Source organism: Manis pentadactyla, chromosome 3 (assembly GCF_030020395.1).
Source record: "Manis pentadactyla isolate mManPen7 chromosome 3, mManPen7.hap1, whole genome shotgun sequence".
Classification (NCBI taxonomy): domain Eukaryota; kingdom Metazoa; phylum Chordata; class Mammalia; order Pholidota; family Manidae; genus Manis; species Manis pentadactyla.
Genome location: NC_080021.1, coordinates 35,779,097 through 35,792,957, shown reverse-complemented (window position 1 = coordinate 35,792,957; position 13,861 = coordinate 35,779,097). Strand labels below are relative to the sequence as shown.

Here is a 13,861-nt window from a genome sequence, read left to right as displayed (position 1 = left end):
ATTTATGAGCTCTGAGTCATTCATCATTAGGGTGTTTGAACTAGTATTGGATAGAAGGCATTCAGATGCAGACTGAAGTCATTGTTAGTTGCTGTCCTAAGATACGCATTCTCCATTGACATCAACATTTTAGATATGGGGCTTGAATAAAGTCTATTTATAATGAATATATTCTATTGTAGTAATGGAACAGTATGGTAATGATGAATTGCTCATGAATAGTATTCTTAAATGGATTATAAGAGAGGAGTAGTCTTCCTGGAATAAATCGTTTTGTTAAAAAGGAAAGAATAAACAGTAAGATTATACAGAAAGCAATGTTCAGATACCATTACCTTCTCAAACTGGTTTTATCTTTCTGTATAGATTAGGTTGGCTTCTTGAAGAGACATTTTCAGAGAATGTGAAATTTGGCTTTACTCTTTGTGGCTGATGATGACGATGTCCTAAAATGAGTGGTAGTTTTGATTCCTGAAGACTTGAATATAGCAAATGGAAGGGGTAATGGTTTCTTGATAACAGAACAGATCTGTTAGAAGAGAAGGTGCAGTTCAGAGTCTCCTCATTTATAGAGTATCAGGCATTACATTCTTCTTTGAAACAAGAAGTGCCTTAATTGTATAGAATCTTTCTCTGAGTGGAATATAGTAGTTGCAGTGAGAGTTTTTTTTTGTGGGTGGTGGGGGGTAGTTAGGGGAGGAAGGTAGGGAGAAGAGGAAAAGATAATAAGAAAAATCACTTAAATATAAACTTGAAATATGTATTTTAGAAACATCTTTAAAGTAGGATATTTTTTTATTCCCCCACACCTGCTTTGACTCTCAAGTGCTAATTGAGAGAAATAATGAGGAATAAAAATTCTTGAGTGCTACACTGCTGAGAATTTATCTTATCTCATGTGGAAATTTCCCTTATGCTCCATATCTTTAGTGAAATTTCAGAAAGTCTCACGTAGATGATATTGACATCTGGGATAAGTGTTCAATGGAAATAATTTATAAATTTATAAAAATGATATAGAAGGAATGTATAAATTCCTGTTCTTCCTAAGTTATCAATACTTTATTTGTGACTTTTATATGATACAGTTGCCATAAACATTAGTATTTTCAGTATTTTCCTCTTTTAGGATTGTTTCCTTATCCAGGGTTTGAAAATTTATAACCCAATAAATGTGGATTGTGTTCTTTTGATCTGTTTAATCATTTTTATTCTGGGATATAAGAAAGGCAATTGTCAAAACAATGGCATATTAAATAGGTAACCCAAATAGGTTACAAGGGAATCAATCACATGCAGTTTTGAAAATAATTGTCTACCAACTATACTATCCAGAACATGGCAAAACCCTACATTTTCTTAAACATTTGTAGTAAGTCCAAGGCAGACTGGAGTCAGACATCATTATAGGGATCCACGGAATAATGGGCCTTTTCAAACGGATGAAACATTTGTATTTCTTTTAGGTATTAGCAAAACAAGGTAAAAATATGTTTTTTTTTTTAAATATGGACAGATAACTGTGTCTGCCATTTGGCAATGCTAAGTTAATTTAACATGACCCTTTTGCTTCGAGAATCCATACCCAGACAATTGTTTTGAGCCAAGCAATGTTGTGAAGCTATTAGGCAAAGCAAACACAAACTGAATCTTAAACTTGAACGTCCTCACCCTTCAATCCAAAGCTGCAGTTTTCTGTTTTTGACTGTTACAGTCCTTTAACCAAAGCTATCTTGTCTGATGATAAAACCATAAGTGTATGAAGCTCACACATTTTTCATCTCTTTTATGACCTTATCTTTCATGAGCGGCTTCTGTGAAGGTATCCTAACTATAGGAAGCACCTGGAAAACGTGTGATATCTATTCTCTGATAAGCAGTTGTGAACAAGAAAGTAGATCTGTCACTTCTGAACTGTTCATTGTTAAAAAATACTTTGATGATTTAGCTGATTGCAAAATACATTATAGGGATGACTAACAGCTACAGTAACACTCCTAGTCAAGAAAGTTCAATAGTTATATTGTACACGAATTTCTATAAGAGGTTAATATTGATAGGAGTTACATGGATTAAAGAAGCAGGGTTGAGAAAGGCTGCTTGTATGGCTGCTTGCAAACACTGCTGCCGTTTGTGCTGAAAAAGTGACTGTCTCAGAATGTGACAAATCTTTAATTTCTATAGGATGGTGCAGCTTTCAGTGAAAAGAGGTTTGTTTGTGTTTTTGAAATTATTTTTGGCTGGCAAGTACAGCCACGGCTTTCCACTTTGCCAACAATACCTAATATGGAACCTAAAGATTCTGCTTCATGTGTTCGAGAGACTATATGCTACTGCATTTCCCTGAGTCATTTGTGCTGTGTATTTTACTGCTCAATAACACGTTCAATTTCCTCCTATAGGGCTCCCGTTGATTCTGAAAACTAGACTAAGAAAAATGGATGAGACTACAAAATATGTATGATATATTTTAAAAGAGCAACAAATAATTTAATCTTGCAATGGAAAACCATTAACTCCATAGCCATAATTTTAGAAATATTATAGATTTTGTTATTGCTTGACATTTATTCGATTTCATCATTTTATGAATTGGTCTCTGGATATATATAGTGGTTATCCCATTAAATGTTTTTGTGCTTTGCTAAAAATACACTGAAATTTCTATTTAAAAGTATGTGAATAAAGAATTTAGCAAGTAAATGAATGGATGTCAAATGCATTCCTAGCTCTATCTTGTAATTTCCTTCCAGGCATCCTTTTCTCTCTTCCTTTCCTCTTCCTACCAACAAAGCTTTTGAAACAATATCTTAACAAACCTGTCATTATTATCTTGACTATTAATTATTCATGCCAGTATTCATAAGCTACTCTAGTGTGCTGATTTCAAACATATAAGAATCCAAAATGGATAGAAGTTTTAAAAACTGGTCAATAAAGTCATTTTCACTCAAGTCAAGCCTGGAGTTGGGTTAATATCAAAGTAAAGTTCTATTTATAAATTTTTTATGAATATAAGTATATTGAAAGAAAAGAAGCAAGACTACTGTGAGAAAAAAATAGTGTTTCTGAAAAGTAATTCAGAGATTTCATATTTGATTAAATTATTTCTTAATCATTTCATTTTTCATTAGTAAAAAGATTAAAAATGAATTAGGTAAAAACATTACCATAAAAATGAGAGCTAGTTTCCTGAGATAAACTTAGAAGATGAAGGGTCTAAAACTTGAAAAATGTGACATATTTTAGTTATTAAATAGAAATAGTGTGCTGAAAGCAATTAATTAGCAAATGTAATGATATTGCAATAGGTTATGGTAAAAAGAATGAAATCAAAATCTAATTTTCTAACTGGTCAGTGAGCAATGGTAATTGATCAAGCATCTATCTGTAGCTGATTTTACTACGTTCCAAGTGAAATAGTTCACCTGAGGAAAAACGATACTTATAAATATTAAATCCATTAAACATTTCATTTTAATATGGAAGCAAATGAAGAAACAAGGCTTACATATGATGAGAAAGCAGCTATCAGATCACATCCAGCTGTCAGTGTTGCTTGACGTCCAGTAGACTTTTACTGTAATATCCTAGTAGGTTTGTCCTAATAGACATGGCCTTTGGAGTCAGACTGCCTTGGGATCAATCCTGGGCTCTTACCAGCCATGTGCCTAGGCATCTTCTCACCAATCTGCCTTTTGGTTTACTCTTCTGAAATCTAGGGATACTAATACATGGTAGAGGTGTTCAAGTGATGTTCAAAGTACAAATCATTTAGTGCTGAGTGATACTTAAGAAACAGGAGCCACGCTTAGATGTAATATAGAATCTGAGCTTGGTGACATGTTCTCTGCCTTATTCATCTTTATAGCACATGGTAGATACTGAGATGAATATATATTTAATTCTGATCCTTTGTGTATCGTTTCACATGAAATCCTTGTCTTTCTGGTCTTCTTCCTTTTTGTGCAATTTTGCATTCTTTAAGAATGCATGACTAAATAATCAGGCAAGGACTTCAAACTGGTTTTCTTTCTCCAAATTTATTCTTATTGATGTGATATATATTGCGCATTCACCCAGTTTCATAAATAGCTTAAAATAGTTGTACAATGTAATTTCTTTTGAGCTGTTAATTGTGTACAATCAAGTATTTTTACAGTGCTTCTTTAAATACTCTACAATATTTATTTTCAGTCATTCTAATTATATGTGCTGCATAATGAAACAAATTAGTGCAAATTGTCCCATGAATCAGAATTATCAATACTGAGTATTACTCCAGATGTTGGTGCAAGTTGAAATCTAAGCTCTGCAGTTCTGATTTGGCAGCTAAGTGACATTTAATGAAAGTATTTTATTATACAAAATTACTAGTTCAATCAAGCCCTTAATAGACTGAATTATAATATTTTCATTTTGAGCGATTTACCAAATTTCTCTGTGCATCAGGGTATTTTTTTTTAACCAGTTAATAAAGAACAGTTTATATGTCCTCTGTTCAATAAAGATGAACATTTATAGATTCAACTGAATTATTTTAACTTCTAATTTTTGTGATTATTGTGAATACTCTGCAGTATATCTTCCAGACATACTTGTTTTTCACTGTATTTCTCATGATTTTCTTTTCAAACGTAATTTTTGCATGAAATATTTCAGAGTACACTTAACTCTAGTCTTACAAAGGTTTTAGGCAAGAATGTCTGACACGAGTCAGAGAGCTGTTATGGAGTGAGTAAGGGAGAGCTCAAAGACCAGATGTCTGACAAGGTGTGTTCATAGAAATGTGATAAGTATGTTGATTACTGTATTTGTGTAACATGATCATATCAGCCTCCCACTGAAATACCTCTAATGCTGCTTTCTCACTGCCTTCAATATGAAGGTAAGATTCCAAAATTAATTATAATAGGTTCTCCCTGGTCAATGACATTTTATGCTTCTTGTCTCTGAATTTCTGTATCTTATGTGTTCTCATTTGGAATTATTCCTCGACTGTCCTGATTATAGGTTTTTATCAGTTGCTACCTCTCTTATGCATATGATCTATCCCCTTAACTAGATTATATATGGTCCTTAAGAGAAAGGATGTTTTTTCTTTTTCATATATCCTATTATATCTTCAAAAATATGCGTTATAAATGTTAATGATTGATTGGATTTTGCATGGCACCACATGTTTCAACAATTTAAATATAGTAGTAAAATTCAGGAACATTTACTCCTCCGTTATGTGCAGTTAGTATCTGAATATGAAACTTAATCTCTTCAAGTGGTTCTACCCACCATGTTAGTCTCTGTTCTTTGGGCCCTCAGATTATGTGATTTTTTAACAGCATCCTTTCATGCTTGCCTGTTTATGCATTATTCTGGGATTATTATTCAACTATTTCAAGTATGCATGGTTCTCTGCTTGACTGGGGCACCGTGGGAAAGGTGAGAAAGGGTGGTTTAAGAAGGATGCTAGGGCTGGCAGTTAGAAGAGTCAAATTTAATTCCTAACCTTGTATTAACTGATGTTTTTGGTGGCCTTTATGATGCCTCTCCATGCTCCCCCATTACCTTACTGTCCTATTTTTTTAGGAAAGATCAACCTAACACTGTTTCAATCTGTCACCCCTTGGATGATTGGGAAGCATTTATTGCTGAAGCATTAGATGGCTTGGGAGAGGTGCCTTATGCAGAAATAAATATTGTAGCAATAAAACCCTACATAAGTTACTGATGCTGTCTGTGCATCAATTTCCTGATTAGTAAATTTACCTAATTTGGGTTAGGTCATTACCAGTTCCCACTGCTGCTCAGGTGCCTATGTTTCAGGACCTTGGAGGAGTTAAATTTCATAAGACCGGTGAAAAGTGTTTGGAAGGAGTGAATGTTTAAAACCTACAGGTTGCATTCTCTATCCTTCACTGTTGGGGAGTACATTTTCCTTCATAAACTCCCCTGCATTAGTGCCCTAAATTAACCCTCCATTTTTTTCTGTGGAAATGCAATCAAAAGGTCACTTACCTAGGTGTTAGATTCTAGTGTGGATTCTAGTCCCCATGAAAAATAGTGTTAGAAAGTCAATATTTCAAAATCAGGTCAGGTATCCCTGGAGGTAGTGAGGAAGGTTAAGGTGATACATTGATACTATGTCAAATAGCATTGAATCAGTTGGTGAGAGTTTTCAAATTTCTCATATTCTTTGCATATCAATGAGAATGTTTCAAATTCATATTACTATGACTTAAATATCTTACTACTTGCCACTTTCTTTCTATTTTAGGGAAATGAGACCAGAGACTCAGTGTCTAAATAGACACAATATTTGAACTGAAAGTGTTACCTTAATTTTTATTGAGTTTATGTTTATGATTACTTTCTGTTTTTGGCATCTGATACTGATTTTCTAGACAGAGCAGTGATAAGTTTTTAAAAATATGCTTACATAAGTTGTAAAAAGTGAATCCACTTAAAGGAAGTTTAATACAAATTACTGCAGAAGCTGTGGGTGGCCAAACATCACAAAGGTAGTATGAGAAACTTAGGAAGAAACAGATTGTATCAGTAAGGGTCCCAGAAGGAAAATAATGCCTTGGGCAGTGGTTTCACTAGGAGAATTTGGGGAAGGCGTGGACAAGGTTAAGAGAACCAAACCGATAAAGGGTGGGAAGCACCCAAAGTTGCTAAGAAGTGGATATTATTAATATTTTTGTACTCACTGTGTCATAGCTTTCCTGTAAAAGCAATACATAAAGTATAACATTAGCAGTTAAAAGAAAGTACTAATAAATTAGACTTTTTCTTCTGAACGGGTGATTGCTTTGTTAATGTTTCTCTTTGTCATAACTATACTTTTGCTCAAAATATATAACTTCTTTTCTCTTCATATGTGAAGATAAAGGCATGAAATTGTACAAATTAGCTGCACTCATCAAGAACAAGTTTAACTTTATGGCTTCTTACATTGTGAAGATTTGACTCTCATCTCATATGCTGTTATGTAGTTTAAAAAAGAAATACAGCCAACTTATAGCAGGTTTAAAGCTAGGAGGGCTGCAAGAAATCTTCAGAATAATCTCAGTTCAACCCAAAACATGAATATACCTTAACGTAAGATATTTAAATTTTTGTTGCTGCATTATGCCTTTACAAAAATCGTAATTTGGAAATAGTGAGGTAAGGTTCTCTATATTGAAAGCACTATAGAAGTTACATACTGCATTTAAATTTCCTTTGTGTGTATTATTAATAACAAAATAAAATTTTTACAGAAATGTTCTTTATTTTTTTTATAGCAGCTAACTTTATTTATTGATGACTAATGCTGATTTTCTTTATTATAAAGCCACAACAGATATGAAAATGATTAATCATGGACATTTATCAGTATACTCATAATATATGTAATAAATATATAATTAGACATATGCTAAGGACATCCCTTTACAAGAATTTCAATGTGAAATGGAGCACTTGAATAATTTCCCTTTCTCTGTGTTGTTATTTCCCAGGTGATGAGGAAGGAGTCCAGGAGGCAGCAGAATCAGATGGGGACACACAGGCAGAGAAACCAGGCCCACCTGGAGTTGAGACAGGTGACTGGGATGGACCAGGTAGGACAGCAGGGTTAAAATTCAGCCATCTGTTGCTACCATCAGAATTCGCTTTTTTTCCTTAAATTTTTATTACTTATAAAAGTCTTGCAACCTCAACTCTGACTTAAAAAACTATATATATATATATGTATATATACATATATATATATTTGTGTGTATGCTGGTTACATGAGAGTTTAAATAAACATTATTCAAAGAAGATTTTTATCTTGTTGCTAAGTAAATTATAAAGACTGAGGTATTACCTCTGCTTGAAGTCTCCATCTGTTTTTTTCTTTCACACTCATAGAAGAATTTGTCTATTTACTCGCTTTTCCTCTGAACAGAAATCCTTATTCTATGTCCACATTCAAATGGGGCATAATTTTAAAGCTTACAAGCAAGTAACAAATAATAATACTCCAAAGAAGTCTTTTCAGTTCAGTCATGTAAATCACAGATTGAATCTTAACGTGTATTTAGAAGTTAAGAAAATATCAACAGATGCACCCTTTGATTGAAGGTTTTGGCAACATTTTCATATTTGTGAATGAAAATTAAGTTCAATTTTAAAGATCCTGACATTTAATCATTCCAAGGCAAACGAAAATTGATCAAAATACTCCTAAATGCCAATTTTATGCAGCTCATAAGAACTCTATGAAACAAACCTGTATATTTGGTGCCAGGTAATTTACAATTGATGGTATATTCATAAATGAAGACTATTATGGTATAGGGCTTAAGGATATAAGTGAGTTTGAAATAGTTTTAGCCATAATTTCCACAGCAGTAACATTTTTCATTAAGAAAGATACCTATATTTCAATCATATTTTCACCCTTGCATGACTTTGCAAATTGCTCTCTGCTGTGCATGAAGAAAAGAGGAACTCCAGTGGTAATTTTCTGAAACCAGAAGCTGGAAAATATAATGCAAACAAAAATGAAGATGCAGTATATCTGATTATTATGATGTCATTTCTAATGTTATTCATGATACACACAAATGTTTGTATTCTGTATTCTATAGCATAATATTACACAAGATTTGGGATCAAAATGTGTTATACTTAAAGTGCCACAGTATCACATTTTAAGAGTTTGAAAGAAAATTCAGCCTTGTGGCATTTCTCACGTTACTGCATAATGCTTCTGTCTTCTCAAGGTAGGGAAGTATTCCCCTGATTAAAAATGTAAGAAGAAAATCTTTGAAAATTTTGTTTTTATTTTTTTCCTTGGGGATGACATTTAACTTAAAAAGGGTGGGTGAACTTTACATCATGTGTGTCTTTATACATGGAATTAAGTATTACGCAGTTTAGAAGAGTTTTTACATGTAAAATTAGATTACATGGCATTTTGGCTATGCCTGCTTGCAAAGGGTATATCCTGACTGGGCTTTCCATGTGGCAAACTTGGAGTAAGCAGGTTTTCCTCTTTATGTAAGTCTGGTGCCCACAATGTTCCTAGTGACTTGGGAGTAAGTAAGCAAATTCAGGGGGTGCTAATTGCTAACCACATCGAACACACCCATTGCTGCCTTTTTCAGGAAGCTTCTCCAGAAATAAACTTGTATTATTAGCTTAAAAAAAAAAACAAGAAGAGGGGGGAGCACGGTATAGAATGATGCTGTCATTCAGGGTAAGATTTTTCACTTTGAGTTAAATTCATATATCTGATTTAGTGAAATTTTTATGTAGTTACGGCTATGTAATTTTTATGTAGTTACTCCTATGAGAAAATTCTTCCCTTGTATATTGTAAAATCAATAACACATTTTTCCCTACAGGTATTTAGCAAAAAAAAAAAAAAAAGTTTTCTGTTTTTTTAAAAAATATTTTGAAGCCTCCTGAATTAATGAGGTTGATTCATAACAAAAGAGTATCTGTTGGATATTTATTTTTTAAGGTAGAATATTCATTACTTTCCTTCAATGAGGAGAAAGTATAGAGAATACTTTTCACTTTTGCTATTGTGTGACAATTGCATCAATATTTTTACCCATTTTTTTGTTTATTCACAAAACATTATTGGTACTTCCCAAGTGTATTAAAGGGAGAAAATTATCTAGGTTTTAAAAGTGACGGTTTCTAAACATGCTAGAAAATGAGCTCTGGATTCTCACGGTTTAAGTTCAAATTCAGAATTTGCCACTCACTTGCTGAGTGATTTTTGGCAAGTTGCTTAATCTCTTTGTGCCTAGATCTTCATTTGTAAAATGTAGAAAATAATATTAATCTTCTTAGGAATTTTGTGAGAATTAAATCAGATCATACACATAAAATTCTAATGATCATTATTATGACTTTGGAATTGTTGAATCTTGAAGCAGAACCTTTTAAAATTCTTCTCAGCATTTTTTAAAGCCCAGTAGTAATATATGTGGTACAAAAAAGGGTAAACTTTAATAATACTATGCATCTAGTTTTGAATTTCACCACAGGTTTTTGTTTAAGGCATGAAGTAATGAGCCAGGTGTGATTTCAAGGTCTTCTAATTTTAAGCTCCACCCCACAAGTCATGATATTCACCCTAAGATAGATAGTTTTCTCTAAAAATAGAGCAGAATCAAAGGACAAGGAAATTATCTAAAGAATTTGAGGCATAGAGCTGACATCACTTAAGATGGACCAGGATTTATCTTACTTTTAAAGAGTTTCATTGAAGATGACTCTACAGCCTTTCTTGATGGCTCAAGTCAGTATGAATCAACTCCTGTCTGATGTGTTCTGTTTTTATCAAATATAGATTCCCCAGGACAACCATTTTTTTCCCCTTAATTTTGGTGCCTTTAGTAACTGCTCATACTTTTTGTTAACTCTTATCATTAGGTGGAATCTAAACGATCTTAAGGAAAATTAATTTTAATTTGCAAACATTTCTCTGGTGAAATTCTTCCATGTTGAAATATTTGAATCTATTCTACATAAGTCCTTATTATTCCTTCACCTTTTGCATGAGACCTACACTAAGCTAGTAAAGTTCAAGCCAATGTAAAAGTCATAACCCTTTTTTTTTTCTTCACACATCTATTTTTAAGTTGCATTTTTCTTTCTTGCTCTTCAGAAATTTACCCTGACACTACCCTGCTTGGAATCTAGATTCACATGACAGTGGCTCTCCACTGATCTTCCTTTTCATCTGCATTTGCCTATACTTCACTTACATCATTTCTGTGTTCCTTTTAAGGAAATACCTCTTCTTTTATTACTCTCACAAGTATTTCCAGTGTAGCGATCATTTTGTACATTTAATTATTCAATAAATAGGTATTGTGCACTAGTAACTGAGGAAGGTGGGAGGGAGAAGTCCAAAGGCATAGCAGGATTCTTCCACACTCTCTTTTGGATGCTGTTTCTTTCCTTTCACCTTCCCATGTTTTCATGTATTTAGGTCACTGATGCAGTCATGAAGCATTGCCAACGTAGAAGGTAGAGAATGGTCTAAACTACAGAGGAAAATGTAAATTTTAGAATCAGAGCGATATGTGTTTGAGTTCACACACTGACACGGCTTTGTGACCTCAGGCATATTAAGCAGCCAGAGCCTCTGTTTCCTTATTTTAAAAATGGGACGAATAGTAAGTACCTTGACACATGGGTACGAGGAGGAAATTTGAAAGAGGTGATATAGGCAAAATATGTAGCACATATCTTGGGAGAGTATGTGATTTGCTAGATGTTAATGGCTTTACCAAGACCTCACACTGAACAACAGCTGGAATGTTGACCTTATTTTGAAGAATGTTTGCATTTCTGGCTCCCCCTTTTGAGAATCCTTAGAACCATGGCTAAAGTCTGGAGCACTGACTCATGTATTTAGATTTAGAGGAAGACTTTGGGGAGTGAATTCAAATAAATCGTTATGAATTCATCATCTACCTCTATGAAATAAGCACCTTCAGAGTCACATCTTGCTTACATAAATCTAATAATGCCAGCTGTCCAGTTTACATTATTAAAAACTTGGTTACTTCTTTTTTCACTGGGAATAGTGAATAATTTGATTTCTCTCGCTTAATATTGAGTGAATCTAGGTCTCACTGTCAGACTTACAGCAGGTATAATTGAAATGTACAGGAACTTGAAAAAATGAACATATCACTTTATTCAAATTGTGCAAATAAGTACATATGCCCCCAAACATGTGTATTAATGCATATATACAGACAAAAAATTTTGAGCAAGCAAGTCAATAGTTTCTCTGACATGAACTTTTCAAGGTAAGCATATACTTTTATTTAAATTGATTTTGATATTTATATGTTAAGTACTTGGGGCATTTCAATAAAAATGAATTAGAAAATCAGACCTTGTATTGATGATTTGATGAATTAATAGAATAAAATTAGGAATCATTTTTGTATTATATATTATAGAATAGCACAGCTTGCTCCTAGATTGAAAAATAGGGTTTCCATCAAAGGTGAGTTATTTTTAAATAGTATAGTGAATAGAGAAGACTGAAAATATTCTTTCCATTTGTATCTTGGCCCTCCCCCTTATGAATGGTGTGACCTTCAGTAGGTTATTAACTCCGTGAGGCCTCAGTTTCCTTGCTTATAAAATGGGGCTAAAAATAATAACTGCCTCATTAATGAGATTTTCTGTGTAAAGAATGGATCTCAAAACTTTGTAAGTGCTCAATAAATAAGTCTTAATATTACTTGTAATATCATTTTGGCAATCATGCCTCAGTAGCTGTACAATGCCTTACAAATGATAAGCCCTCATTAAACATTTGTACAATGAATTAACTTTGCAAGACGATTTTGCTATTTAAAAATCATTATAGTATTATATTAACTGTGTTTTATTTAACTGGATTCACTTCAAGAAATTTTAATGTAAATAACTTTTCAAGAATAAATGTCTGGCATGAAATCACATGTGGCTACTTGTTGCATCTTCACTAAAAATTGGCCAAGAAATCTATAAATAAGTTGCCTCATTCAGCTGCTGTTCATCACTATAGATAGGAGCAGAGGATGGGGCTGGCTCTGCATTGTGCCTTAAACTGTGAAAATAGGGAGTGTTTTGCATAAACTGGAATGGCAGAACACTGGCGAGATAGAAGCACACACTAATGATACAGGGTTTTTCCCCCCCTCTTTACAGTCCAAAGAAGGGGTTGGAGATTACAGTTGTGATTTCGTTTCCTTTTTGATTGGGAAAATGTGGTAGATAGAAGATCTGGGAAATGCCATTTGAAGTAAATTAACAGAAATCTATGAAACATAGTTAACCATAGATATGGTCCGACAGTAAGAAGAATATTGTAAGAAGCGGATGAAATCGTAGAATGACTGTGTATTACTCTGACAGTGAATTGGTATTATCTCTGCTATCAGATAATGCAGTTATCATTAATTTTCACATTTGCATTTCAATCTTTGGAAGGAAATGACTCTTGCCGGATGAAGATAAGAGCTCTGTACCACTATAATGAACCATCATTTTATCCCAATGCTTTGTGTCCATATGAAAATGAGGCAGAGAGGAGTGTGTGTGTGTGTGTGTGTGTGTGTGTGTGTGTGTGTGTGTGTGTGTGGTATGTGTATTGGGGGGGCAAGAAAAACATCACAAAGTGTCAAAAATTGCTATAGACTTTTGGTCCCCTTATTAAACAATAGGGGGTCAAAATAAATCTTCTGTAGTATAGTTAAGTGGATATCGGATTAAAAGATGAAAGCCTTACTCTTTGTAGAACAGAATGCTACATAAACTCAGTAAAAGTGTTCTCTCTGTCTCAGTCCTTTACTCTAGTTTGCACTCTCATATAGAATTAGGGTGCACATAAGCCCAATGGAAAAAAAGAAATGGTAGGTTGGAGGCAAAGTACTTGTGACTATTGTTTAGAAAGATATGTCTTTGCTTTATGAAGAACTGCATAAAATATACCATTTTTATGATTATTATCATTGTTATATATACTTCTTCAGTTGTACAAGAATGGAAATCAAGGATATTTAGATACCGGTTTGTTTTAGAATTTGCTAACAACTAATTTGTTTGCACAAGTTTAGTTGAGAAATTCAAGTTGAAGGATAATGAATTCAAGATTAATCTTCCTTGGACTTTCCTTTGCAGTGACCTTTTCCTCAAACACGCTGCTGGAAAGTGAACAAAATGTCAAATCTTGTAAATATATCATGAATTAAGAGACATATGTAACAACACATGCTTTCCAGACCTATATCCCTGCTCCCATTTCAAAATTAATTAATCAACCATTTTCACTTGATGGAAGCTCCCTTAACTAAACTACAGTTTC

At 33.4% G+C, this 13,861-nt stretch overlaps 1 protein-coding gene across 4 annotated transcripts in view; it reads left to right on the top strand.

The window, feature by feature from the left end:
• The window catches only part of ZFPM2 (zinc finger protein, FOG family member 2), a 462,487-nt gene that overhangs the window by 102,334 nt on the left and 346,292 nt on the right, over window positions 1-13,861 (top strand). For all 4 annotated transcript variants that reach the window (XM_036876344.2, XM_036876341.2, XM_036876342.2 and 1 more), the window contains one exon: window positions 7,503-7,604. In XM_036876344.2, the coding sequence (XP_036732239.1) occupies window positions 7,503-7,604 (102 nt within the window). The remainder of the gene's footprint in view (window positions 1-7,502; window positions 7,605-13,861) is intronic.